The following is a 26,182-nucleotide window of genomic DNA, read 5'->3' on the forward strand; positions in this document are numbered from 1 at the left end:
GGACACGAACTCTGATCAGTTACCTTGCTTTACTGAGCCTCATGTTTCAGTATGAGCGGGCCTTCCTCAAGGTACCCATGAAGCTACCACTATACTGCCGGAGCAATGCTAACATCACACCCAGCACAACCATCCAAGGCATCTGCCAAAATGCCCTGCACACATTCACCACTCAGCTTAGCGCCGAGGAGACCCTCCTCTTCCAGGCGACCGACACATCGGAGAAAATGATCAATGACCTGATTGAACTTGACACCAAGCACAAAACGTCTATATCCCGGCGGATAACGCCGAACATGCGCTCGTTCATTACTGGCGTCGAGCGATATGGCAGCGCGATGGATGTCATCGCGGGGTCCACGGCCCTCATGTCGCCGATCTGGGGCTGCTCGCGCATCGTGCTACAGATCGCGAAGGAGTACGCGGAGTATTTTGACAAACTCTCGGAGATGTTTGAGGAGATTGGGTATAATCTTACCTGTCTCAGACGGTATCCGCGGCTGTATCCGGATAATGAGGTGTTGAGGGAGGCGATGGTTGATATCTTCGGGGCGATTATTGAGTTCTGCGCTGAGGCAAGAAAGGTCTTTAGGGAGGGGAGGGGGAGGAGCGAGCAGAGTGCACCGAGGGTGTTTAGTTCTGTGGGGTTGAGGACGGCGTGGAAATTGCTTTGGAAGCCGTTTAAGGTCCAGTTTGGGGAGGTTATGGATAGGATTAAGGGGTCTATGGCGCGGGTTGAACGCGAGGTTGAGATTGCGGAGAAGGAGATGGCTAGTGAGGATCGGCAGAAGGGGGAAGGGGAGCGGAGGTTGCAGGCTAGCAGGTGGGAGAGGCTTGAGGTGCAGCAGGATAAGGTGGTTAGGTTTATTGATCAGCAGAAGATTGTGCAGTTGAATCAGTGGCTGGCTCCGATTAATGTCGCTGCGAATCATAATTCTGCGGTCAAGTTGAGGCAGGCTGGGACTGGGGCGTGGTTTGTTGATGGAGCGGCCTTTCGGACGTGGTTGGGGGAAGAGAATTCGTTTCTCTGGTTGCATGCCATTCGTGAGTCACCTACATCTACTCGCAAGGGAGTATCTGATCTGACGTCTGCTATAGCTGGAGCCGGAAAGACGATTCTGGCGTCGACCATTATCGACTGGCTAAAGGAGCACAAGGAGAGGCAAGGCATCGGACTAGCCTACTTCTACTGCGACTACAAGGACAAGCAGAAGCAATCGCCGACCCGGATTATTAGCACGCTGCTGTCGTCGATCGCTTCGAGAAGCGAAGACGTCTTTGATCGGATATCCATCTTTTTCGAGGAGCAGTGCAAGGAAAACCCGGCGTACGTCCCGGAATTCGACGAGTTACTCAACAACTTCGGCGACTTTATTGGGGACTCGTTCGATGAGCTGTATATTATCCTCGACGCGCTCGATGAAACCGAGGACAGAGAGTGCGTGGCCCACGCGTTGAAGACGATCTCCGAAAGCTGTCCCTCCGTTAGAGTTCTAGTGACCAGCCGCCACGAGATCGATATCGCACGGGCCTACGAAGACCTCCCGAGCACTTCGATCGAGCCCACTGATATTTCAGGGGATATTGAGATCTATGTGCGGTCCGAAGTGGCCGCGAAAATCAAGGCTAAGAAACTCAAGCTCCGAGACCCTGACCTGCAGAATGTGATATGTGAGACACTCAACCAAGGTGCCCATGGCATGTTCCAATGGGTGAAATGCCAGATAGATCAGCTGTGTAAGCTGCGGAATGACCGGGCCATACGGAATGCACTGGATGACCTTCCAAAAACGCTCCACGACACGTATATCCGTATTCTGCGCAAGCTGGAGTTGGAGTTTACTGAGGAGGTCGTGTCAGTACAGCGGTTGCTGAGATGGCTCGTGCGAGGGACGCGGAACCTGACGCTGGAGGAGCTGGCTGAATGCGCCAGTATTGACTACCAGTCGCCAGAGATGTCGTTCGATTTCGACGCTGTTTTCACCGACCCCCAGGATGTTGTGGAGCTATGTGGTAGCTTGGTTGTAATATCCTCCGAAGGCCATGTCGCCTTGGCGCATTATACGGTGAAGGAGTTCCTAGTCTCGGAACACATCAAGGAGGTGATGCCACACTTCTGGATCGGCAGCGAGGATGTCCATGCAGAGCTGGCTAGTGTCTGTCTGACCTATCTCTGTTATGATGACTTTGACCAGAATGAAGATCAATCTGGTGATGTGATATTGCAGCACTTCGAGGAGTACAAATTCTTCAAATACGCAGTGCATAATTGGGGAACTCACGCACACCTTAGTGGCGACGATGTAGGGGTGTACGAGCTGACCATGAAGCTGTTGGATTCTGTTGATGCAGGGCGGGAGAACTATGATGTGTGGTGCCGGGTGTACTCGTACCTGCACAGGGCTGCTGGCCAACGACCGAAGCTTGCGAACCTGTCTGCTCTGCAGTTTGCCTCGTTGTTTGGCCTAGCAAAGGTTGCTGCAACTTTATTGGAGCGAGATCCTGACCTTGACCTGGCCGACCCGATCAAAGCTGCTGCCGGCGCCGGTCATACCGATGTTGTAAAGATCCTCCTCGACCACTCAACGCCACTGGAACCCACAATTCTCGAGCAATGTCTCTATATCGCCTCCTCTGCTGACCGGCAGGGCGTTGTCGAACAACTCTTACAGCGTGGCGTGAATCCCAATGCCTCAAGCGGCAAAAACGGGACACCATTACAAGTCGCAGCACTGGAAGGCCGCCATCAGATCGTCTCGGTCTTGCTCGAGAATGGCGCCGACATGAATATCACCGACCAGAGATACGGATCGCCGCTCGCAGCAGCAGCTGAGAAGTCTCACATCCAGACCGCTAAGCTCCTCCTCGACAAGGGGGCAAATGTGAACAGGCGCGGTGGTTGGTACGGCTATCCCCTAACGTCGGCTATCACCAGCAAGAACACGCAGATGATCGAGCTTCTGATCGATCGCGGTGCAAACGTGAATGCTCTTGGGGGTCGCTATGGCTGCCCCTTGATGGCTGCGGCGTCGCTCAACATGCTGGATCTGATTCGGTCCCTGGTCTCATATGGCGCCCGAATTAATGATGAAAATGACAAAGGATCAGACAGTCTGTATTCTGCGTGTGTAGCGAGCCACCTGGAGGCTGTGAAGTTGCTGCTCGACCTCGGTGCCGATGTCAACGCGAAAGGTGGTCGCCACCGCAATGCACTCAATGCTGCGAGCTCAACAGGTAATCTTGAGATTGTGAAATGTCTTCTTGACGCTGGCGCCGATGTGGAGTTCTTCGATGACCATTATGGCAACAGTGTCCAGGTGGCGTGTACCGCAGGTCATGGAGGCGTTGTTCGCGTACTGGCCGAAGCAGGGGTGGACGTCAACGCGCCCGGTGCCGATCGAGGAACAGCGCTGGTTGCTGCGGCTCAGAACGGACACACTGAGATTGTTCGTCTCTTGTTCGAGCTTGGAGTGCCGGCTGGCGATACGTATGAGATGACAAATGCGCTTATGGTCGCTGCACGCAAAGGTTCTAATTCAACTGTCGAGTTGCTAGTGGAGATGGGCGCGTGTCTGGATGATGTGAGCACTATGATCACCTACCCCAGATGCAGTCCACTAGAGGCAGCGGGTATCAAGTCACATTCGGAGACTGTGCGTCTGCTCTTGGAATTGGGGGCAGACGTCAACTACACCAATGACGGCGAGTACGGGACAGCCCTGATAGCGGCGATTCTTAGCGATAGGAATACAGAGGTAACCCAGATATTGCTAAACGCAGGAGCAAAAATCAATGTCACTGTCGAAGCCTCCCACAATGCCGGTGGGTGTCCGCTTGGGGCTGCGGTTTCTCGTGGTGACTACGATATGTTCGCCGAGCTGATTCGGCTCGGGGCAGATGTCAATCTGAGTTCCGGGAATCTTTACACCTGCCTTCAGATTGCGGCAAAGAACAGCGATGAGGGCTTAGTTGACTTGCTCATGCAGAATGGTGCGGATGTCAATGCTATAATCGAAGTGTCGGAGGACGAGTCCGATGACGGAACTATTACAGCGCTGCAGACAGCTGCGCTCTACAGTAACGCGTCCATGGTCACGAAGCTGATCGAGCTCGGCGCAGATCTGCATACTGAAGCCGACGGTGCGAGATATCTATCTGCGCTTCAGATTGCCAGCGAGCGGAATGAGGTGGAAATCCTGCAAGTGTTGCTGGATGCGGGAAGTGATGTCAACCGAGTTGGTGGCCAGGAAGGAACCAGTCTACAAGCCGCAGCCTTCAAAGGAAGTCTCGAGGCAGCAGAAAGGCTGATTGAAGCCGGTGCCGACGTGAACATCTCCGGGGTCGGCTCAAATGGGAGCGCCCTGATGGCAGCCGCAATTGAGGAACACACAGAGGTGGTCAAACTTCTCATATCCCATGGCGCGGACGTCAATGTCGCTGGGGGGAACTATTATGAGTATCCTCTCCAAGCCGCTGCATATTACGGAGCTGAAGACATAGCTCAGGCCTTGGTGGATGCTGGCGCGGATGTCAATGCAATTGGTGGTATGTATGGAACGGCTCTACAAGCTGCAGCTCGTGGAGGGGAGTTGGATGTCTGTCAAATCTTGCTCAATAATGGAGCAGACCCGAACATTGTGGCCGCGCGCTGTGGTACAGCGCTAGCTGGGGCCTATCTTGAGGGGTATTATCAGATCATCTCTCTTCTATATCGATTTGGAGCATCGCATGCCTTAATCGGTGGACAGTTTGGATCAGCGCTAGGGTGTTCAATATTTGGATCCTGTCAGACGCTTGTGACAAGTCTCTTGCGCCGACATGGTGCCGATCCTAATAGCCAATGTGGAAAGTACAAATCCACGCTGCAGGCCTGTGTATGTGCCAACCGCGGCGACGATGTGTTTGAGGTTCTTCTGGAGAACGGGGCTGACGTTAACGCCCAAGGAGGTGTACTCGGTACCCCCTTGATTGCGGCAACGAGCCATGGAGAGGTGGAGCTGATGAATGCATTGTTAGACCACGGCGCAGATGTCAATCTGCATGGTAATTGGAAATGCCGGACTGCGCTTCATTCAGCAATTGGAATATCAGATCTGGCCAGAGTGAAGACTCTAGTAGAGAAAGGTGCTGATGTTCAAAACAACGACTGCGAGCATGGATCACCACTGGAATACGCTGCAAAGGTTGGTAGCCTGCCAATCGTGCGATATCTACTCCGACATGGGGCCACGATTGATGTTGAGAGTAAGGGAAGATTCCACAATGTCCTGCAGGCTGCTGCCATAGCGGGTGACACGGATACCATCAGGTATTTACTCAACCGGGGCGCCGACATTCAGAAGAAGGGCGGCAAACACGGGTCAATCCTGATGGCTAGCGTGTTAAGCTGTGACCAGGCAGTTGTCGAACTTCTGTTAAAGAAAGGCGCTGATGTAAATGTGCGAGGCGGGGTCTATGGAAGTCCACTCCAGGCAGCCGCTGTGAGGGGCTCGACTGCTCTTGCCATCCTCCTGCTCCGCTACGGAGCTCTCATCAACGCAAGAGGGGGTAAATTTGGCACTACTTTGCAAGCAGCATGCGTCTCAGGGCACCATGACCTCGTTGGGCTGCTGCTCGAGCGCGGGGCAGAGGTAAATGCTCAGGGTGGGTGGTGCACGACGGCATTGCAAGCTGCCGCCCTCCACGGCAACGTCCATATCTGCAAGCTGCTGTTGAAGCACGGGGCGGAGTGGTGCTTGATCGACCGTGGACTGTCGCATTTCACGACAACCCAACTTGATTATGCTGACGAGATCCTCAGAGACCTACGAAATGGATTGTCGGGTGGGGAAGAGGACGGTGATGTGGAAGAAGACGAAGACGAAGAGGAAGACGAACAGGAGGAAGGAAGTCGCCTGCAACTCAACGTCGACTCAATTCCATTCTTCGACGCACCGTATCACCCAGCACCCATCGCCCAGCCAGAGTCAACTACCAAAGCAACGGAACTACTCGTTCAAGTGATTCAGGTCGAAGATTGGGCGGATCTTGAGTTGCTAGAGGTTGATGATCTTCAGCAGTAGCGCGGTAAAAACTCGCCGATGACATTGACTTTGTCTCGGAGGTGATCGGCTCTATCCTGCTTTGGTTACTGAAGACAGCTGAAATGGGCAAAAGATGGGGATGTGGCTTTCCTTCGCGTGCAGATCGTCCAAGATTGTATGCGCTACCATCAATAGCGGCCGATCAGGTCCCACCAACCCTACACATCAACATGATCAACCAGAACAAGAGATTAACTAGTGCCATTCCTGACGAAATCCCTCCAGGGCCAGGGTTATTTGAGAGCCAGAGTGCCCTTCCTAAATTCACCTCCTCCCATAGTCATTCCCGTTCACAAAACAGCACAATGAAGCTCTTCTCCCTCCCCTTCCTCTCCACGCTAGGAGTAGCCCTGGCGAAAGAATCCATTGTGGGCGGTTATACCGCCGGAAGGACCGAATTCCCCTACCAGGTCTCAATCCAAACAAGCTCCCACTTCTGCGGCGGAAGCATCATCAGCCCCGACTACATTCTTACAGCCGCCCATTGTGCTACAAAGCACGTTGCTTCCCGTCTTCGCGTCCGCGTCGGCTCGCCATCCCACAACTCAGGTGGTCAGCTCGTCCGTGTGGCGGAAATTATCAGCCATGCCGACTACAACGCCGATACGATCGAGAACGATATCGCGGTTCTTCGCCTCACGCAGAGTCTGCAGCTCGGAGAGGCTGTAGGAGTTATTGACCTCCCGCCGTCAAATGAGACTACCCCTGAAACAGGCGCTGTGTGCACTGTTAGTGGTTGGGGGACTACCAGCCACGAGGGCGCTGATCTCCCGACAAATTTGCGTGCCGTCGATATCAAGGTGATTGATCATGCACTTTGTCGAGAATGGTATGAGGATGTTAGGAACGTCACCGACCAGATGGTCTGTGCTGGTGTCCAAGGGGGAGGAAAGGATGCGTGCCAGGGAGATAGCGGCGGCCCCTTGGTTGAGAAGGAGTCACACACGCAGATCGGAGTGGTTTCTTGGGGATATGGCTGTGGACAGCACGGTCGGTTTGGTGTTTATGCTGACACTGCGGCGTATCGTGATTGGATCAAGGAGAATGCCGGTGTATAAGCGGAAGCAGCTTGGAGACTTATTGCTTTTATGCTAGTCTATCATGTACTAATACATAGCTGGCATGACACTTAATCGTCCACCATCTGTAATGAGCACATTCCCGTTCACATATGCCCCTGCCTTCCCGGACAGGTACAGGATAGCCCCTGCGATATCCTGATATTCGCCCTTACGTCCGGCAGGGATCTCCTTGGTATCATAGGCCTCCTTTGACCCAGCCGTCATATCAGACGGATACACTAGTGACGATCAGCATAGTCAATCTCAAGGGATGGTTATCACTTGTTTACCTCCAGGATTGATTACATTGCTCCGAATCCCCCACGGCGCCAGCAGATTGGCCAGTGACTTCCCCAAATGAATAGCCGCAGCCTTACTCGCACCATACGCCAGCCCAGCGGTAACAAACCGATTAAAGCCCGCGATACTCGCAACAGTGATAATCTGCGAACTGCGCTTATCATCCTCTTCAACCCCGTTCTTAGTCACTGTCTCATCGATACTCTGCACATTCTTCGTCCCATCCACCTTCCACCCCCTCCGCTTATTCCCTTTATCCAACAGGACCAAAAAGGCAGCCGCAACACCCGCAACAGCCGTCGAATTCACCGCAAAGGTCGGCGCCCACTTCTCATACCCACCTAGGAGAACACTCTGCAGCTCCTCAATGCTTCCCGCCTGATTCGCAGGCTTATGGTCCGGCCCGAGAACACCAGCGTTGTTGATCAGGAGATCAATGTAGCCTGTTTCGCGCTCCACTTGGGCGACCGCAGCAGCCACGGAAGCTTGGTCGGTGACATCACATTCGATCGGCGTAATGGGACCGCCCACCTTGGAGGCTGCTTCTTGCAGGACATCAAGACGGCGACCGAGGGTGTAAACCTTTGCAGCGCCGCTTTGGATTAGGGCTGCGGACATGGCGAGCCCAATGCCTGTTGGTTGTAAGAGAGGGGCACGTGCATGATGCGGGGTAGTTATGGCATGGGATGGGGTGCGCGGGGTACATACCGCTGCCGCCGCCCGAGAGGACGACGACTAAGCCCTTGGCGGAGAAGAGGTTGTTTGGGTTGAGGATTATTGAAATGTCCATGTTGATGGTTGGAATTGATGATGTTGAGATGGAATCAGTCATTCGTGACGGACTTCAACACATCGTGGGAAATCTTGGCGGGTGCTCACGTGACTCGGACCGAACTCCGATACTCCTCCCCCACTCCGCTGTGACCATGAGAAGAGAGCCCTGGTGTGATCTGATCAATAACCGATTGCCGATGCTTCGGCTGCAAAGGTACTTCTAGTTGAGGTCTTCCTGCCGGTACGTGCTTGAGCGTGCCTCTTCTGCAATCGGTTAGACGTAGGTGCTGGGCTGTTCCGTCACAATATATATTTCTGGAGTATTGAAGATTTTCTGAAAAGTACTTAGGCTGACTTCATTTTATAAATTGGAGTTCACGTACAGTGTGTGAACGTGTTGTGACGGCAGCTCTTATAGCTCAGAAGTAAGCATGAGTACATAAAAGGAATGAAGATAGAAAGCGTACGACCCAACACACGAGGCCTAAGGCTTTATCAATGCATTTCCCCCAATCATAACGCAAAACTTAACAGACTCTGTGACTTATGTATATATACGAATCCCTATAGGACATAGCCCAGCTACATCGAGCAGTGTTGAAAGACACTCGACATCCTCAATACATATATCAAACTCGTAGACCGGTCACCACTCCCAGGCTACCTGTGTTTACAGCTACAGCTAAACAAGCTCCTGCGTCCCACACCCAAAAATCCCAAACAAAATCTCCTTCACCAAATCCAACACACCACCCAGATCCGTCTGCCTCGGCAGCAACGCCGCAACGGTCGGCGTCCCCTTCTGTGGTTGTGGCATCGGCATATTCGTAATCACCGCACCGCCCTCGCTGGAGGTGCTAGTTGGTTCCTCGGGCTCACCGAAGATGATCTCCAGGATCTGGCACACGATAGAAGTCTCGTCTTGCCGGGTAGCGAGGTTGTGAGTTGACTCTGCTGCGTGTGGGTGGGTCAGGGCGCAGTAGCTGTATTTTGCGTTCACCACGGACTGGTAGGAGGTTATGAAGGAGTGGACGGTGGCGACTTGCGCTTGGACTTGGGGTGATGGGGAGGGGGGGACTGCGTTGGGGAGACGGGTGTGTAGGATGTCGTTGAGGTCGGTGTTGAAGGCTGCGAGCTGGGAGCAGGACATGCGGCGATCGGCCGTTAGGGCCAGGAGGGAGGCAGGAGATGCTTGGCTTTGGGAGATAAGGAGGGGGAGGAGGAAGCAGATAGTGAAATGCATGACTGGTGTTGAGTGTTGTTTGAAGACACGGTGCTGGATAAGATGAGGTTGGTGTTGTTACTGGAGGTGAAGAAACGATGTAGAGCTTTATATTTGTGGATCGGCAAACAGATCAGTAGACTCGAAGCTTTATCACAAACCTGCGGCGGTTTATTTTGAGCAGCTTCTCTCGAGGGCATCGTCGAGCTCGGAGATAGGGAGTCAAGGTTAACCCTTCTGCGGCTCATTTTGCCACAGTGGCAGAACTTCTATGTGAGAACAAAGAGGTGAAGGGTCAGCGAGACGTAAGTGCGGCTCGCAGAGTACAGTGCTGTGATTGTGTGCTTGTGCTGTGATTTGATTTTATCCCCCTCATAGGTGAGAACAAGCTCCAATACAATTGGTGGGCTCTGGGGCAGCAGGTGTATCTCGGTGTAACTGAGGACCGTGAAACGTGTTTCGAGGACCTATTTCTCTGTCACAGGCCACATGAGAGATTATGCATCCCCTGTAGTTGGTGGTAACTATAACTCCTCCTGTCGCGAGGTGGTAGGTGAGCAGGTCGAGGCAATGGAGCCCTGGCCGGTAGGCTTGAAGAGAGAGAGAGAGCTAGATGCAATTGTAAAAGTGATTAAAAAATATGAGCATCCAGGACATAACATATTCAAATGATTATCTCTAGCCGGGTAGTAATCATACTACTCGCACAGGTAAGGACAGGTTCAATGAGCTCCTCATCACAGTACACCTCCAAACAAATATCCAGCCATACAACCACCAGAACCATAGCATTCAGACACGTGCAAATCAAGTATGTTGGAAAGGCTGCACATCTCTATATCATTCCAGCCAGTCTAGCACTCATCACCTAAGTAGAACGAGCGGCGATTTGCGTGTGTCCCTTAGTAGCTAAAAGACACAGCACGCTTGCCAGGAACCTTCGAAGTGGAAACAAGGTTATACTGCCCAACAACCTCGCCGTTTCCATCCTTCTTCGGCGTGCAAGCCTGGCCAGTCTCATCCGACGCTCCATCATCGCAGTTCGAAAGCGTGCCATCCACACACTCCATAAGCGGCGACCAAGCAACGTACCCGACCTGGCCCTCAAGAAGGGTGAAGGTGTAAGTGAGACTAGTCGAGATAGACTCCTCGAAGCTAATTCCGGTCTCGACGGAGATGATACCGAAGGGGTCTCCGACGCTGGCGGAGAAGCTCGTTGTCCAGCCGGTGGTGACAGTCTCGTCGATGGTGATCTCGCCTGGGCCGGTGTGAGGGCCAGCTCCGACATATTGGGACGGTCCAACAATCTCATAGGGGCCGTTGGAGCTTTTTGATTATCAGGACTGAAAAGAAATCCAGGAGAAGAGCTTCAGCGGGATGTGGACTCACGCAGTGAATGTATCGCAATCACGCTTGCTGTTTATTTTCGCCGGGGCTGGGACCCTTTCGTAATCGCCGCAGTCACCACAGCACTTGCTGAAGCTCAAGCCAACAGTGATAGGTTGACTGTACATAGCGGTAATATGTCTGAATTAGCAATCATAGCCTGCAAGCAAGCATTTCCAGCCTGCGACTCACCGAGCGCAAATGCCATTCTTGTACCGCCCAACAACGGCGCCGCAGCCCGCTCCAGAGCCGATGATGTACTGGCAGTCTGATTCGGGTTGGGGGATATCGAGATATACAACATAGCCCCCAGCGGGGTTCAGCTCGTAGCCGCTAGCAACGTTGTTAGTTTCAGAACATATTCGTGATGGCGAAGTCCATACTTGTTGTCAAAGGCTTCGGGGAGCAGACGGCCGCAATCGGGAGAGTCTAAGGTGTCGGTGTAGAGGGGGCAGTTGCTGTTGCAGCTGGCATCCGTGCAAAGACCAATCTGGTCTGCCTTGACGACAGTAGCAGAGAGAACAGTAGTGGCCACAGCCGCGATGACGGAAGCGGAAAAGGAAATCATGATGGCTGCTGGCGGTGCAGACTGAAGGGCAATTGCTTGGAGTAAAGGCTTGATGAGGATGGCAGAGCGATGATTTCAAGAACCAGCTCGAGCACGACGACGTTTATATACCTTTCATGACTCGAAGATCACTTCCAGATTGTCCATCTCAACAGTATCAAGTCGACAGCCTTGGGCTCCTTGATACTACTGACATCATTCCTACCTGCTGTATGCCCATGAAAAATAACCTAGAATGTGACGAAGCTGCCATACTCCAAGCCAAGACTCAGGTGGTCCCCCTATAGGCTATCAAGCATGTAACTTGCGGTGGTGGCTGAGACATTCAATGTCGGTTCCTTGATCTATGTGCCCTAAATCCTGAGTTCGATGCATAAGATCTAGAGTCGCCCAATGCGTGAACGAGTCTCAAGTCCCGATTACCGATCTGCAAAGACGCGTCCCTGGAGGGACATGACCTGGTGTCTTGGAAGAGGGGGATCAGCGCACCCGGGTATCAGCCCCCAATATCAGCCTCGAGTCAGACCTGAGCACTTTCTAAGAAACACAGTCTAAAGGGGTTGTTGAATGTAGGATCACTTTGTGAGCTACGGTTTCGATGACAATGAGCTTACTTTCTACAATCAGCATCTTTCTTCTGCATAAAGTATGTAGCAAAATATACTAGGGTTGAACTCTCGTTTCACTTTACCCAATATGGAGATGCCCAAAATCTGGCCCCCAACCCCCACCGTCAGGGATAATCGTCCTCCGAAATGCATGCCTGCCATGGAGTCGACAAGAATCTCCAGACCCCCTAGATGGGCTGGGGCGGAATAGTGTCTGCACTAGAAGACTGTGAGTCTGTCTGCCTGTGCATTTTATATTCAGTGTGGCCGGAGATATCATGAGAAAATATAGCACGTGGTAAGGGCAGTCCCAGGCGTCGTTATACCACAAACCAGCGAGGTACAGACCCACCCTGTAGAAATGGCTATATTAGTTGTATTTTATGAACATGCTACAAGCCATGTCAGCACAGCAATGCTGGACGTCATGAAATGTGCATCGAGATAGGACTCGGATAACACCCGGCACAAGCCTATCCTTCTTCACAACAACCAGCGCACAAGTCGACCCCATGAAGGAAGTGCGAGCAGAGCCGCCAACAACCGGACCAGCTGAAGCCTGTCATTTGCCAGCTAATCTCGGGGGTAAAGATCTGAAAACCCGGAGAACACGTTCAGACCAATCCTGCTGCAACCTCCCCAGCCCGGCCCCAAGCTTGGTCCCCACCAAATAGACCTGACATGGGCTCTAGAGTTTATGGGGCCCCTATATTACCCAATGACTCGATACCACTCTTAGACATGCACATGAAACTTGGAAGAGGCGCTTGGTGTCCGCAGGCGCCCGCAACGGCCCCCAAACGATCTTCGATGTGGCGTCAAACGTAGGATATGTATGGTTCGTAGGAAGTTAGTGATTAGTGATACTCCTCCGGGTGACGATCCACAATCACCCAGCCCTACCGAATACAGCTGCCAAGCGGGCTTATCCGCTGCTGTGAAGGGGGCTGTAGTCTGATTGCAGGAACTGGGCAATTGTGAAGTTGGAAGCGACCTTGTTTCAGAACAAAACAAGGTAGTTGTACCCCCCAAAGTCACAGTTTGGTTGTTCCGTTTGCTATCAGATGGTATGAGGCGGCTTGTTCCGCCGTCTTTCAGCTCTGGCACGTCTAGTGGCTTGACATTTGTTACTATGCATAGAAGAAGCTGGGGGGTTCACTACGGCCAATCCATGTTCCTCTTTCAATGGTGACAACTTGATGTTAGCGCATTTTGGAGTCGCTTTCCAATAAGTAGCCTAGATCCGCCTCGAGCCGAGAAGTGTAGGAGCCCGAAAGAATAATCCTGAACGCGAGGACACAAGAGCAAGAGATTTCTAGGCTACTTAACAAGAAAGTGCAGAAATATGCACTTACACTTGCTTGGAATATCCGTGTAGCGACGACGATATCTGACCGTAACGTTGCTAGGCTTGAGTTTGCTACTGCAGGCCTTCGTGCCTTGTAGCCGAGCAACTCTGGTCGAGATATATTCATTAGATCTAGTATAAAAAGTAGTTATTGTCAGAGGTATACGAATACCATAGCCTCTAGCCCAGGCCGTCTGTCAAATATGAATGGTAACAAGGAAAAGCTACTCCACAGCATCACACAAATTTCTCTTCTGGTCGAGGCCCACTACATGCATGGGTTGAGATGGAGTGTGAAGAAGAAATATATCCCGCTTTTCCCGATGTTCTTCAGTTGCTTTGGTACTGGAAAATATGGAGCGACTGAGAAACTAAACTGCCTCAAAACAGGGCAGAAAGATCGATAGAATCAGCCGTGCCAAGCCATTGATACAGCCTTATAAACCGGGCATAGGAGTCCAGCCTTACTACATGCGGCGTCGCAGTCAGGGATGGAAACTGTGCTTGATGAATTCCGGCTTATGCTGAAGGCAATGCGCGCCCGTCCCTTGTTCCTGCGTCATAAGGTCATAAGTCAAATCACGACCTGCACGGACATAACATGTACGATAATGGATAGGGGAGATTCTCTACTTGACCAGCTGTTGCCCTGCCTGATCTGGGACGGCAATGCACGAGGCCAACCGGTCTTATTATGCTCTGTTGCATGCATCTTGCCAGTAGAAACCCACTCCTACGAGACGAAGATAAACAGCCAATAGTAACCTATCGTTTAACCGCGCCTGGTCCTCCATCTCGGATGATTAATGGTCGGCATTCCAACCGTCCTTCGCTTACCGAGTAGTTGCAGTCAGAAACCACATGGGCCGAACTCCGGCTTATGCCCAGACTATCGGAAGGGCATGTTGCCAACCCAAAATAAGCGACGAGGAAACCTATCATCCAGTAACAGCTCTTAAAGGCTTCGTAGACGTAGTACAACACACAATGCGTCACACAAGTAGGAACGTTTAGGCGGTTCAGCCCAAGCCCATAAAACAGATCTAGGACCGGAGTACGGTGCCCTGGCCTGACAGGTCCTTATGCTTGCGCGATATAAATATCATATGGTTACCCCTGAGTCGGAATTTGCAGATTCAAGATCAGCACGATGCAGTCCCCGGAACACCTCCAAGACAGCCTAATAACGCTCGCCCGAGATGTCCTGCGACAAGCTACTGCTCTATCCGAGGAGCTAGCCAGCAGCAATGCATCGACACCAGAATCTTCCGAACCCCACAATACAGACCCCGAAGACGGCTCCGAAAGTGAAGAGCTTCGAAGAATCAGATCACGTCTCATAACCTCCGCGATGAAGCTCCAACGGCTGGCGCTCGGTCCTACCGAGCATGTTCGGTCGCTGCTCAATGTTGCGGTAGGCAGTGCTATCTTAGTCAAACCAGTCTGAGTCGCTAATTGATCCTGGTCTGGAGGCCCTTGACGCAGGAACCATGCGGGCAATTGTCATGCTCAAGATCCCTCAGGCCGTGCCGTTCGACTCATCCATCTCCTACGAGGAATTGGCGAGACAAGCTAACGTCGACTGTGACACGCTCACCCGCATAATCCGCTATTGTATCACGAATGGAGTTTTCAAGGAGGAGCCAGCAGGAAATGTCCAACACACCGAAGCATCGGCAGCCCTTGCGCGCGGCGGAATCGGGCAGTCGGCGCCGTGGAGGTGTGAGGTGAGTACACTGGCGAATGTGAAATTGTACGAGGCTATTCCGGCACCGGGTGAGAATCCCGGTCAAAGAGGGACTGCGTTTAATGTGGCTTTTGATACTACGGACACCATGTATGAGTATAGGATGAAGTCGGAACGGCTTCGGGGGATGTTCGCTGCGCTTATGGCGAGTGAGTTTAGTGGGCCGAGAGTCGGCGCGGAACATGTTGTCTCTGCTTTTGACTGGTCGATGCTGGATCGAGGCGTCGTTGTTGATGTAGGGTCTACGGGGTCTGAGGAATTATCGATTCTGGCTAACTTTGAGCAGGCCGGGGGTGGAACAGGTCACATCAGCAAAGCAATTGCAGAGCACCACTCAACTATCAATTTCATCGTGCAGGATCTTTATCAAACGGCACCACCGGAGTCAGCTGCAGACGAAGGACATGTCGAATTCCAGCACCACGACTTCTTTTCTCCACAAACAGTACCGGCAGATGCGTTTTTCTTCCGGTATATCTTCCATAACTGGTCTGATGTCGATGTTGTCCGGATAATCCAAGCCCTCAAGCCGGTATTACGAGTAGGTACTAGGTTGCTCGTGAATGAATATCTCCCACGAATGGGGATAGCGACTGGTGGGTTTGAGGAGCGGGTATTCAGGTATGTACCGTTGCTTCATATACCTGGTTAATCCCTTGGAGTTCGAGACTTACAATAACTAGGGAACGTGACATGCAGATGCTGGCACTGATGAATGGGAAGGAAAGAACATTAGACGACCTCGTACAGTTGGTTTCCGGGGCGGAGCCGCGGTTCTCGTTTGTTGAGAGCAGAACGCCCCCTGGGAGCTCGATGTCTGTTTTGCATTGGGTTTATGAGTGACCGATGGGTTACTGTGTCTAATCAGCAGAGGTGATATGAAATACGTCTAGAGAGTATAGTTATCTGATGGGATTAGAGTAGATACAGGCTGTTGGAACCTTGCCATACGATTTTCTGTTCTCCGTCCACTCTATTTGCTGCTTGGGCCATTATAGCTCCAGCTGTTAGGGATGTTAGTATACCGGGCGAGGGGTTACGCTGCCTCGAGACAAGCAACATATATACAGAAGTGAAAGATATTGCTAGATTTGATATGGATTGTATTTTGACCTCTATGCTAAATTCAAGAAAAGAGTGATTTTCTGAATGCGAAACAGCCAGCAGCTCTCGTCTAGATATATCCGATAAACACCAAGTCAACATGCATCTTGACGAAAGAGAAGAATAGACTCCGCACCATCACTTAGCTCTCAAGACTAGCATCTTAATCGCCTTCCCTATCTTTTCTTCAAATCCCGATCAATCTCCTTGACGGAGAATGCCTTGATCAGGTCGTCGAACGACGGCGGATCCTCAACCCCCGAAGCCTCCCATGCCAGGTTGAGAAGCTCCATCAGGGTATGCAACCGGAAATGCGCATCGAAATGCGCATATTCAATTCCCTCCGTCACGAGCGCCAGCCCTGGGAGTTTGTACTTCAGGATCGGTTCCATCCTGCCGCGGTTCTCCCTCTTCTTATACCTTGCCAGCTTGTTTCTGTAGAAACGGCGGAAGAACCGCGTCTGCTCCAGCGGCGTTATCGAGATCGTCCCGTCCTGCTCGGCCATCTTCATCTCGAGCGTGAAGTCGCTGCAGAGCCAGCCGGGGTACTTCTCGTTCCCGCGGGAGCGCGGCACGGCGGTTTTACCATCCCAGTCGATGATGGCCAGCAACGTCCCATCATCCGCGCACAGGAATTTCTGCAGGTTGAAGTCTGGATGTGCGAGAACGAAGGGGTCCATGTCGCTGGGATCAGGGATCCAATTGATGATGTGCCATAGGATACGATCGACGGCGTGGCCGATCCCGCTTCGAGGGTATTTCTCAAGGAGGCATCGGTTCCAGTGATGGGGATTCGGCGAGGGAGGGAACTCGGCGAAGACGACTTCGTGGTCGTCGTCGTTTTTGCTGCCTGCGTGCTCGTCTAGGCGTCGCCATGGCCCGGTCACTTTCGGGGTGCGATATCCGTTGTCGTCGAATAAAGGGGTGCCGCTTGTAGGGTAGGTGTATTTACCCAGCTGGACCATCGCTGCGGCAATTCCATCGAGCATCTTCAGTTGACGCAGCTTCTGGCCGTCGTAGTCCCGGACCAGGTAGCCTTTTTCTTCGGACCAGACTAGCTCGGCTTCGAACCAGATCTTGTGGCCGGGTATGCCGTCGATATAGTTCATGATGAAGTAGGGGGTTCTCAGCGGGGTGTCGAGAGAGACTGAGTAGGCAATGACTTCTGGGAGAGGGATGGTCGTTTCACGCTTCAGCATCTTCATGGTGTTGATCTCGGTCAACATGTTGCTTGCTGCTGCTTCGTCCCAGCAGCCTTCCCACCCGACAGCAGGAATTCTCAATGCCCATTTCACGCCGTTGGGGAATGTGATTGGAAACATCATGTTGAAGGCGCCCTTTGAGTGGTCGCCAATAGTAGGTAATACGTCGTCTGTTGCTTCGTGAGGATAGACCTGTTTGAAAATGCTGTTTGCGAGGACTGGAAGTTGAGACTGGTCGAGGACACGAAGCACCTGGTTGAATCTGTACCCATAGTCTGGCTGCGTGCCGAAGGGACATCCATTGGAGTAGGAACTTGACGAGCCGGCTCCGTGGATCGCCTCCTGTGACTCCCCGGTTGGCTTTTCCTTTGCGGGCATCGCCGGCCAAGGTATTGTGGTGTCAGGTACTTCAATGCTAGGAATCGCTGTGTCAGGAGATACAGTGTCTGGCATTGCACTGTCCGCCATCGGGGCGTCCGACACCGCGCCGTCAGCCATTGACATGTCAGACACTGCGCCGTAAGTCATTTCACTATCAGCCATTTCGAATCTTAGCAAATATTGAAGTTAGTCGTTGTGCCTTCCTGAACTTTCGAGGCTGAGCGCCAATTATATATACAGACCGAGAAAGCGACCTCGAGGATAAAGAGCATGAGAAACTCGCACATGAAGCCATAGTACTGAATAAGGTCTTTAGTAGCTTCACATGACAATGGAAGAGCGGAGGAAGATGAAAGACTGTGCTACTTGCCAACTGTCTTTGACACCTGAATGTTTGAGATCAGGACAGTCGAACAATGCGAGAATACTGGCTCAAGGACCTGGACTGTCACGAATGTAGGCGTACAAAGTTAGCGTGTCGCAAACAGAGTGCCCTGCGCGATTTGAACTTCGAGTGACCATGATACTAGAACTATAGAGATGTCAAGAACTCCCTTCGACCGATATGGTCTAGTGAGTGATGTTGGACGCGTACATAATGTTGCTGCAGTTGCCCGTGCGGATATCACCCGGTAGACACTAGTTTATGGACTGCTGCTATTATCAGCACCGCGGCTATAGAATCAAGCTGAAACTCCTAAAACGACAGCAGCCAATGACGACTAAGGACCGCAGGCATTCCTGCGCGGGGCTGCAGGGGTGAAGAGTGTAGCCGGCGAGGCCAGCTAGACTTGGCTGCAGGCTAGTGCTTACGGTCAACGGTTGGCCTAGCGAGAGAGCAAAGCAGCCTAATATTAACTAGCCGTGGCGCCGCAAGAATGAGGACGTAACTTGTAAGACATAAGCAGCGTTGCGCTGTTTCACGAATGGGCGTATTTGAGCCTCCGGTGCCTCGCAAGCTGAATTTGCGAGACGAGATGAAGCTTGACCGACAGGCTATACAGAGAGTATCTAATGGAAACATAAGGCATCTCTCTGCATTAGAGAATATGTTGTGGAGTCGGAGGATCTGTCTTTCACGACGTCCTGGGGGCGCAGACAGGCTGAGATGCAGCTGAGTCTTAGCGCAGCCCAATGTAACGATAAGCACCCCCGTGAGATGGTCTATAAAGATCGTCGGCCTCCTCTCCTGCCGGCGCCGCACTTGGATTTCCTGTTTCTCTCGCAACCCCGCGCCGATCCTACAGTATTTTCTTCGCACCACCACCCTCACGCTCCAACATGCCGAACCCCATTGAGATGCCCCCACGGTTCGAGATCCGCAAACTCGGACCGGAACATTTAGAATGGGCAAAGGCCATCATGTGCCACAGCAACGTCTTCCACTCCCCCGTCTGGTCCAGAGTCTACCCCGACAACGGCACCGAGATTTTCTACGAGATGTTCGACAAAATCACAAACATGGTCAAACACCAGATCGACTCGGGGCTCTCCTACGGCGTCTTTGACAAGGAATACAAATTCAAACACCCCGAGGCCGCGGCAACAGGAGGCGCAAACCTCTGGGATCCCACACGCGACCCAGCGCTCAGTGGCGAACAGATCCTAGAGAAGATGGATTACCCTCTCGCTTCGATCGCGCTGGCGTTCGATGCCATCAACCCGATTGGACCGGAAATCCTAGGCCCATTGTTCGGAGCGTTGCCCGAGTTTCCTATTTTCTTCGGATACCTGACGGGGCAGGATACCCGGGATCCGGCTGTATGGACGCCCAAAGGTCCGATGGAGCTTTTGAATCGGATGGGGACTTCGACGAGAGAGGATTATACGCACCTGGGCATTACAAAGAAAATGGCGCAGTGGTTGATGTGGGATGCGGCTGAGAAGGGGTTCAGGGCGATCAACATCGAGTGCTTCCACGATGCCGTGCATCACATCTGGACCAATCCCCCGGCGCCGTTTAGGGCCGAGTTGGTGGCGATTGTCAGGGCGGATGAGTATGAGGCGGAGGAGGATGGGAAAACTGTGCGACCGTATGCGCATGTGACGCAGGCGCTGAGCAAGGTTAATGTTCATCTCAAGTGATGCTATTCTCGAGGGCAACGCCGGCTGGGATTGATGGAGCTGGGTAGTATGCGAATATGGCAATCGATATTGGCGAACGAGACCAAGCTCCACCTTTATAGATGGCACGACTTCTCTGTATGGAGTAGGGCACTATAAAACCTACTCTTACTGGCCATCTGATACAACTTGTGGGTCGGACTGGCCCTGTGGAGATCTTCAGGTATCAGTAATCCGGATGTCATAATCAGTAATCATCTACTAGCTAGTAGCCAACCCTTACCTTCATACCTAAAGATGGCTTGGCACCTTGCTCTTGACTCTTGATAGGAATTGGCACGCAGAGCCTGTGGGTTCAGTCCCTCGGGCTAGTCCTACTCAAGTCATGCTTCGTGCATGATACACACGCCAGTCATATACTTTGCAATCTCTTCCTTGGTAGTGGTCTCTTGCCTATCTGCGTAAGGCTTATCATCGTGTTATGGTAGTTTGACCGCAAGGGCGTCGGATCATGCCCCAGGGGCGACATGAAAATGCCGGAGACATGCTTCAGGCCATGTGGCAATACCCACTCTTCGCTCGCTTTAAATAGGCAGAGGTTACACAAAAGATGAGAAATCTCGATATCCTTGATGGGATTATTAATTCGTTCAATCCATAAGATCTCCCAAAAACATAACCTCATCCCTCAGAAAGCCCTGCTGAGTCTGGTCTGACATTATCAAGACTATAGCTGTCCTCGTGGCCAAGATGGCAGCTCTCCTTACTGACAGTGTACTGGCATACATGACACAAATCCTGACCACAGCAGCCGGGTTATGTTTATTATCCCTGGTAAGTCTGCTCCATTGTCTTTATCCCATTCTTCAACAGCATACATCTCTAATGATGGCATCAGATCGCGCTCTGCACATACCGGCTGTTCTATCATCCATATGCGAAATACCCGGGGCCCCTGCTTGCCAAACTGACCAACTTGTATGCCTTGTACCATGCGTACGTTGGCGACTTGCACACCGATATATGGAAATGCCACCAAATATACGGTACAGAAACACCCCTACAGCTCATAAATTTCAACGCTGACAGGCTACGACCCTCCAGGCGAGGTCGTGCGATACGGCCCAAACCGCATCGTAATCGACTCAGAGGTCGGCATGCAAGGTATCTTCTCCGATTCTATACAGGGAACCGAAACACCTATCTGACCTTAAATCTTCTAGCTATCTACGGCCACGGAGCAAACGTCCACAAGTCCAATGGATATAAACGCGTCTCCTTCGTTCCGAACGTCCACTCCACGCTCTCCACCCTCGATGACACCAAGCACAAATTCTTCCGCCGTCTCATGGGCCAAGGGCTATCCGACACGAACATCCGACGACTGGATGATAAAATGAGGAGCATCGCATCTTTGTTTGCCAGATCCGTCGGTGACGAGAAGGATCGCTTCAACGCCACGCTGGAGCCTGCTGGTGATGGCTGGAGTGTCCCCAAGAACATGAGCCATTGGTGTAAGATCTCAGATCACTCTATCCTTCAGTACAACTCTGACCATCCGTCCAGGTGACTACTTCACCTTCGACGTCATGTCCGAGCTCGTCTTCAGCACCTCATATAACCTCCTTACCAGCAGCGAAAACCACTGGATCGTCGACGGGGTGTTAGGTCAAATGCAACGGTTTGGCTTCCTCCTTCAGATTCCCCAGCTCGAGACGTTTAAGATGAATCACATCTTATTCCCCGAAGCAAGACGACGCGCCATGCGATTCACGATGAAAGCTCGAGAAATTATGCAAGCACGTCTAGCCCGGCAAAAGGAGGGTCTGACCGATGTCCTTGGGAACATGATTGCAGCCAAAGACCCGGAGACGGGGGAGGGTCTCCCGACGATGCAGTTGGCTGTTGATAGTAATCTGTTGATTATTGCAGGTGTGTTCCCACCACTATCCTAATACTCCCTGATTGATCACTGATCCTTACTCCTGTCTGAATATAGGCTCCGACACCTCGTCTACCGGCATGGCCGCCCTCTTCTTCTACCTCTCGCGCAACCCCACGGCCTACGCCCGGCTTACGAACGAAATCCGCTCTGCCTTTCCAAACCCAAACGATGTCGCGCAAGGACCAACAATCAACTCATGCACCTACCTCCGGGCATGTATCTACGAAGCAATCCGTCTCTCCCCCGCCGTCAGCGGCGCCCTGTGGCGGGAGGTCCTCGCCGGCGGCTTGAACATCCCCGAGCTGGGCATGCACATCCCCGCCGGGTGTGAGGTAGGCACGGGGATCTGGTCACTCAATCATAATCCGAGATACTTCCCCGATCCGTTCAAGTTCCTGCCTGAGCGTTGGATAACGGAGGAGAGTGGAGAGGAGACTGTTCGTATTGCGAAGGGTGCGTTGGCTTCGTTCTCGGTTGGGCCGAGGAATTGTGTCGGGAAGGGGTTGGCGATTACGGAGATTTCGCTTGCGGTCGCTGCTGTGGTTTCGCGGTATGAGTTTCGGCGCCCGGTGGAGGGAGTGCCGGTTGCGAGTGTGGGTGAGGGGGAGGGGGCCTTTAGGGGGCAGTTTCATACCTCTTGGGCGTTTACGAGTCTGAAGGATGGGCCATATTTGCAGTTTCGGGAGTACGTGTGTGGGAATGCGTGAGAGGGGTGGGAGAGTGTTTTTAGTCTTCTTGTCACCGTCGGATGGTGCTATGCTGTCTTGAGTGGTCGTGTAAGAGTACGGGGTTGATTCATGTGTCTTATAAGAGAGGCAACATATATAGACCTAGCAACTTATTTAGGTTGCGTGCAGCCTTCACCTGAAGAACAAGCACGTTGTTCTCAAGGAGTTCCTGGCATATGGATTGGAAAGAATCTCCATATCGCAACAGTGCAACTGCTTGCATCAACGTAAAGGGAGATATATTATATTAATCAACGACGCACAAGCTTGTATACGAAATGTAGTATGCTGATGTCCGTTTCCGGAAACATACTCACTTTTGCTAGTCTTGTAAATATCATCGAGCCTGCCAATCCAACCTTTCTACTCCATCCACTTCAAACCCGACAGATCCCCTCCTCATCCCACTCATCACTCTCCACCCCCAACCGCACAATAAACAAACTATCCGGATCGTATTTCCTCTTAATCTCCAGCAACCTGTCATAATGCCCACCCCAAAACGCCTGTTTGGAGTCCGGTATATCTGGCGCACCAACATTGACATATGCACCCAGCGACGGCCTCTCTATAGACCGAATCCGCCGCATCGGATTCGGGTTGAGATTCTTCACTGTCGAATTAGGCGGCAGGATCCGCCGGAAAGTAATCAGTATACCTGTTTCGCGCCACGAGGGCGATAAGGAGCTGTCGACGTGGTCTTTGTTAGCTGAGACCTTGCCGCCGAAGGCCATTAGGTATTCCAGCGTGTCGCCTGGTTGGTAGTCTAGGTTTGCGAGGGTCTCGAAGATGTGGTCTGTTCCGTTGTCCTGGAGGAAGAGGTCCTGTGAAAGAAGGGCGGACCCCTCGACACGACCGAAGTTGCCGAATAAGGAGGCTGGAAGGGTGAGGTAGCTGGATACCTTCTCGTAGGCTGTGAACTGCGAGCTGTAGGGAAGTCCAAGGGTGTCGAGAGACTGCATAAGGCCTGTGAGGCGGTTTTCTGATGCTTGGAGGTCTGCAGTGGTGGGGAAGAGTATGCTAGACGCGAGCACGGCGGCATCTGGTGCCATTGCAACGATCATTATCGCGCTGGTTGTTTCGTCTGCCTGTTTTAGCTGCGGAAGGATAGCCGCTATCTCGCGTGTGATTTCCCAGATTGAGCGGTTGGCGTTTTCTCCGGTGAGATTGGCCACCAATTCAAACTGCACGGCGGAGACCTCGGGGAATGTGCGGACAGTGGCTTCGACAACGACTCCGAATGTGCCGCCGCCGCCTCCTCGGAGTGCCCAGTATAGGTCTTGATTCTGGAAATCGTTCGCGATAACCAGCTTGCCCTGTACAAAATTAGACAATACTCACTATAACATCCTCGATATCACCTACATCGGCCGTAACAACCTTAAACTGCAGCGCATTATCCGCCCCCATCCCATGCAACGGCCCCAACGGGCCACACCCACCCCCAAGCAAGAACCCCCCCAGAGCACCAACCGTGTTCGCATTCCCAGTCACAAGATTCAACCCCTGCACCCTTGCAGCCCGCAGCAACTCAATCGCCATATTCCCCGACCCGGCGGTAACAGCCGACCCCAGGGATTCACTCCCACCCACTGGAACAAACTCATCCGTGAACTGCACGCTCTTCAGCCGGTTTGTGTTGATCTGTATCGACCCAGGCCCACTCGACCGTCCCGTGCCATCATGGCCGGTATTCCGGATCACAACGTGCAGGTTATGCCGTGTGGAAAATCGCACCGCGGCTTGCACGTCCGCTGCGGATTCGGCCATGACGGCGTAGTTGGGGATGCGGCCTTGGTAGCAGGGTAGTTCGCGGGGGGAGCCGATGAAACATGTTTCGTTGTCGCCGAGGGTCTCCCAGTTTTGAGTCATGAGGGCGCCTGCAGATGGATGGATATGTATGTTAGTGCTTTGATAGGCGTTGGCACAACGCAGAGAGGTATCCATGCGCAGTGGGGTACGTACCCGGTTGTGTCACTCGCCAGAGCGTGCTCATCGTGTTGTTCATCGCTTCTGCGCATCTTTCCTCGTTGTATTCGGCGCCGTGGCAGACGGCTCCTACCGGTCTTAGACGGAGGAGACGTCCGCTGATTGTTTGGTTCAGGGCACTCCATTGACGGACAGATGGCCAGCAGGGGTCGGTTGGGAGGCAGCGGCAGTCCGACGAGGGAGTGCGAGGCCAGGGCCGGGGGGCGGCGAGAGCCTTGTTGGTTATGAGCAACCATAACAAAGTGAGGAAGCGATATCGCGCTGAGATATACATGGTGACAAAGTCAAAGGATCCGGCAAAGCCTCTGTGAGCCCTAAACGTCACGCAAAACAACTGAGCAACTGACCAAGGGGAGTTCCGGCCAGTATTTAATCCCTTGGGCACCTATACATGGGACAGGGGACATGCGAGGCTCAACCACGATACGGTCCCTCCTTGCAGATTATTTCCGAGCAACACGATCTATTCATCTGTTGTGTAACAATCTTGCCCTATTGAGCGATTCAGGTGGACGATATCCTCCGATGCTATTGCCGTATATGACACCTCTCGTATCATGAGCTGGGATAAAAAGCAAAACTATCAGCTGTTCGTATTGCAGGCTTACATGTCTCACTGGTAGAGGGCCTGAGGCATATAACGGATCAAGGGCAGGGCAGAGTATCGCTTCCTTCTTTGTACGAAAGGTGGCACCTCAAGGGGTCTATGCTCGATCCGATTCTAATATTGAGACGGTCATGCAGGAGACGCGGGATTCATGGCTGCACCACGTTCTATTAATGGTATTCCGCCTTTTCTTCGATCTTTAATTTACTCATGTCCAGTAGGCGCAGGATAAACAATCAGTTGGTCACTGTCGCTCTACATAATCCGTGCGCTATGATCCTGATTCGATGATAACGTCCTTCATCATCCTGCTCCGTAGCACCAATCGTCTATCTGACACCTTTAAAGAGTATCTCAAGACTATCGGCCAACTAGTGGGATACTAATAATACTCAACCGTGGTATAGTATAGCGTGGCGCCCCTGGGCCAGCGTATCGGGGGATTCCTCTTTTTACACACTCAAACAGCCAGGTTCGCTCATATGCTATCCGACTAGCTCGCAATCTCGGAGATCAAGCATTCTCAGGGCTCATCGTGTGGGGGTAACTACAAACCGCGCATCGCAGCGCATGACCCTGAGGCAAGGTAAGAGCGCAGCCTCGTGGGAAAGCTTACTGCAGCCTCACGTTGGGGAGGGATCCCCTGTCTGTAAGCCTCGGAGTGAGCGTCCTGGGTGCCGGTGGGTGAAGGTATGTGTCAGACATCATCATGCGGGGATACTTGGACCAGTGATTGATGATGATGGGGGGTTGTGTTGTATTGGTTCGGCTACACTGGGTTGGTTTGTTGGAGACACGCTTGCTTACCCTTGTGGTTCAGACGCCTACTCGTGGGTTTGGATGCGGTGCGGAAGGTATGAGGGAAGTAGAGCTGTTACACCAACAGAGAATCGGTCGCTGTCTAGGTACAGGTGCAGGTGGTGTGGTTGGGGCACCGAAACCATCCGAACTGAGCCTGGTATTGGCAGCGACGTGGGGGTTTATCAGCAATGGTATGCTCTGGAAACGGGAGACCGTTCACATCCTGAGACCGTTCACGGGTGATTCAACGTCTTATAAAAGCGT

At 52.5% G+C, this 26,182-nt stretch overlaps 10 protein-coding genes across 10 annotated transcripts; 5 read left to right on the top strand and 5 right to left on the bottom strand.

The window, feature by feature from the left end:
* Window positions 1-51: 51 nt before the first annotated feature.
* Window positions 52-6,062, top strand: BJY04DRAFT_222764 (ankyrin repeat domain-containing protein; the record flags this gene model as incomplete). The annotated part of the gene is made up of 2 exons (XM_073717488.1): window positions 52-71; window positions 125-6,062. The coding sequence occupies 2 exons, from the start codon at window positions 52-54 to the stop codon at window positions 6,060-6,062; spliced, it is 5,958 nt and encodes a 1,985-aa protein (XP_073566571.1).
* A 326-nt stretch (window positions 6,063-6,388) lies between these two features.
* On the top strand, window positions 6,389-7,141 carry BJY04DRAFT_231365 (S1 family serine peptidase; the record flags this gene model as incomplete). The annotated part of the gene is made up of 1 exon (XM_073719515.1): window positions 6,389-7,141. One exon carries the CDS (start codon window positions 6,389-6,391, stop codon window positions 7,139-7,141), a length of 753 nt encoding a protein of 250 aa, XP_073566572.1.
* Window positions 7,091-8,364, bottom strand: BJY04DRAFT_199421 (SDR family NAD(P)-dependent oxidoreductase). Its single transcript, XM_073712772.1, has 2 exons — window positions 7,435-8,364; window positions 7,091-7,383 (listed from the first exon to the last, which is right to left on the bottom strand). Exons 1-2 carry the CDS (start codon window positions 8,060-8,062, stop codon window positions 7,190-7,192), a joined length of 822 nt encoding a protein of 273 aa, XP_073566573.1. The 5' UTR covers window positions 8,063-8,364; the 3' UTR covers window positions 7,091-7,189.
* Window positions 8,365-8,900: 536 nt separating this feature from the next.
* BJY04DRAFT_222767 (uncharacterized protein) lies at window positions 8,901-9,461 on the bottom strand (the record flags this gene model as incomplete). The annotated part of the gene is made up of 1 exon (XM_073717489.1): window positions 8,901-9,461. The coding sequence occupies one exon, from the start codon at window positions 9,459-9,461 to the stop codon at window positions 8,901-8,903; it is 561 nt and encodes a 186-aa protein (XP_073566574.1).
* An 881-nt stretch (window positions 9,462-10,342) lies between these two features.
* BJY04DRAFT_222768 (uncharacterized protein) lies at window positions 10,343-11,394 on the bottom strand (the record flags this gene model as incomplete). The annotated part of the gene is made up of 4 exons (XM_073717490.1): window positions 10,343-10,766; window positions 10,830-10,946; window positions 11,019-11,159; window positions 11,210-11,394. 4 exons carry the CDS (start codon window positions 11,392-11,394, stop codon window positions 10,343-10,345), a joined length of 867 nt encoding a protein of 288 aa, XP_073566575.1.
* Window positions 11,395-14,500: 3,106 nt separating this feature from the next.
* BJY04DRAFT_222769 (S-adenosyl-L-methionine-dependent methyltransferase) lies at window positions 14,501-15,940 on the top strand (the record flags this gene model as incomplete). Its single annotated transcript, XM_073717491.1, has 3 exons — window positions 14,501-14,764; window positions 14,823-15,718; window positions 15,781-15,940. The coding sequence occupies 3 exons, from the start codon at window positions 14,501-14,503 to the stop codon at window positions 15,938-15,940; spliced, it is 1,320 nt and encodes a 439-aa protein (XP_073566576.1).
* A 437-nt stretch (window positions 15,941-16,377) lies between these two features.
* BJY04DRAFT_222770 (phosphotransferase family protein) lies at window positions 16,378-17,946 on the bottom strand (the record flags this gene model as incomplete). Its single annotated transcript, XM_073717492.1, has 1 exon — window positions 16,378-17,946. One exon carries the CDS (start codon window positions 17,944-17,946, stop codon window positions 16,378-16,380), a length of 1,569 nt encoding a protein of 522 aa, XP_073566577.1.
* An 853-nt stretch (window positions 17,947-18,799) lies between these two features.
* On the top strand, window positions 18,800-20,297 carry BJY04DRAFT_199426 (uncharacterized protein). The gene has a single exon (XM_073712773.1). It carries the CDS (start codon window positions 19,066-19,068, stop codon window positions 19,867-19,869), a length of 804 nt encoding a protein of 267 aa, XP_073566578.1. The 5' UTR covers window positions 18,800-19,065; the 3' UTR covers window positions 19,870-20,297.
* Window positions 20,298-20,828: 531 nt separating this feature from the next.
* Window positions 20,829-22,500, top strand: BJY04DRAFT_231372 (cytochrome P450; the record flags this gene model as incomplete). The annotated part of the gene is made up of 5 exons (XM_073719516.1): window positions 20,829-20,894; window positions 20,958-21,012; window positions 21,072-21,362; window positions 21,415-21,780; window positions 21,848-22,500. 5 exons carry the CDS (start codon window positions 20,829-20,831, stop codon window positions 22,498-22,500), a joined length of 1,431 nt encoding a protein of 476 aa, XP_073566579.1.
* Window positions 22,501-22,898: 398 nt separating this feature from the next.
* On the bottom strand, window positions 22,899-24,784 carry BJY04DRAFT_231373 (FAD-binding domain-containing protein; the record flags this gene model as incomplete). Its single annotated transcript, XM_073719517.1, has 3 exons — window positions 22,899-23,837; window positions 23,887-24,401; window positions 24,487-24,784. The coding sequence occupies 3 exons, from the start codon at window positions 24,782-24,784 to the stop codon at window positions 22,899-22,901; spliced, it is 1,752 nt and encodes a 583-aa protein (XP_073566580.1).
* Between the last annotated feature and the right edge of the window lie 1,398 nt (window positions 24,785-26,182).

Source organism: Aspergillus karnatakaensis (assembly GCF_047715665.1).
Source record: "Aspergillus karnatakaensis strain CBS 102800 unplaced genomic scaffold BJY04scaffold_63, whole genome shotgun sequence".
Taxonomy (NCBI): domain Eukaryota; kingdom Fungi; phylum Ascomycota; class Eurotiomycetes; order Eurotiales; family Aspergillaceae; genus Aspergillus; species Aspergillus karnatakaensis.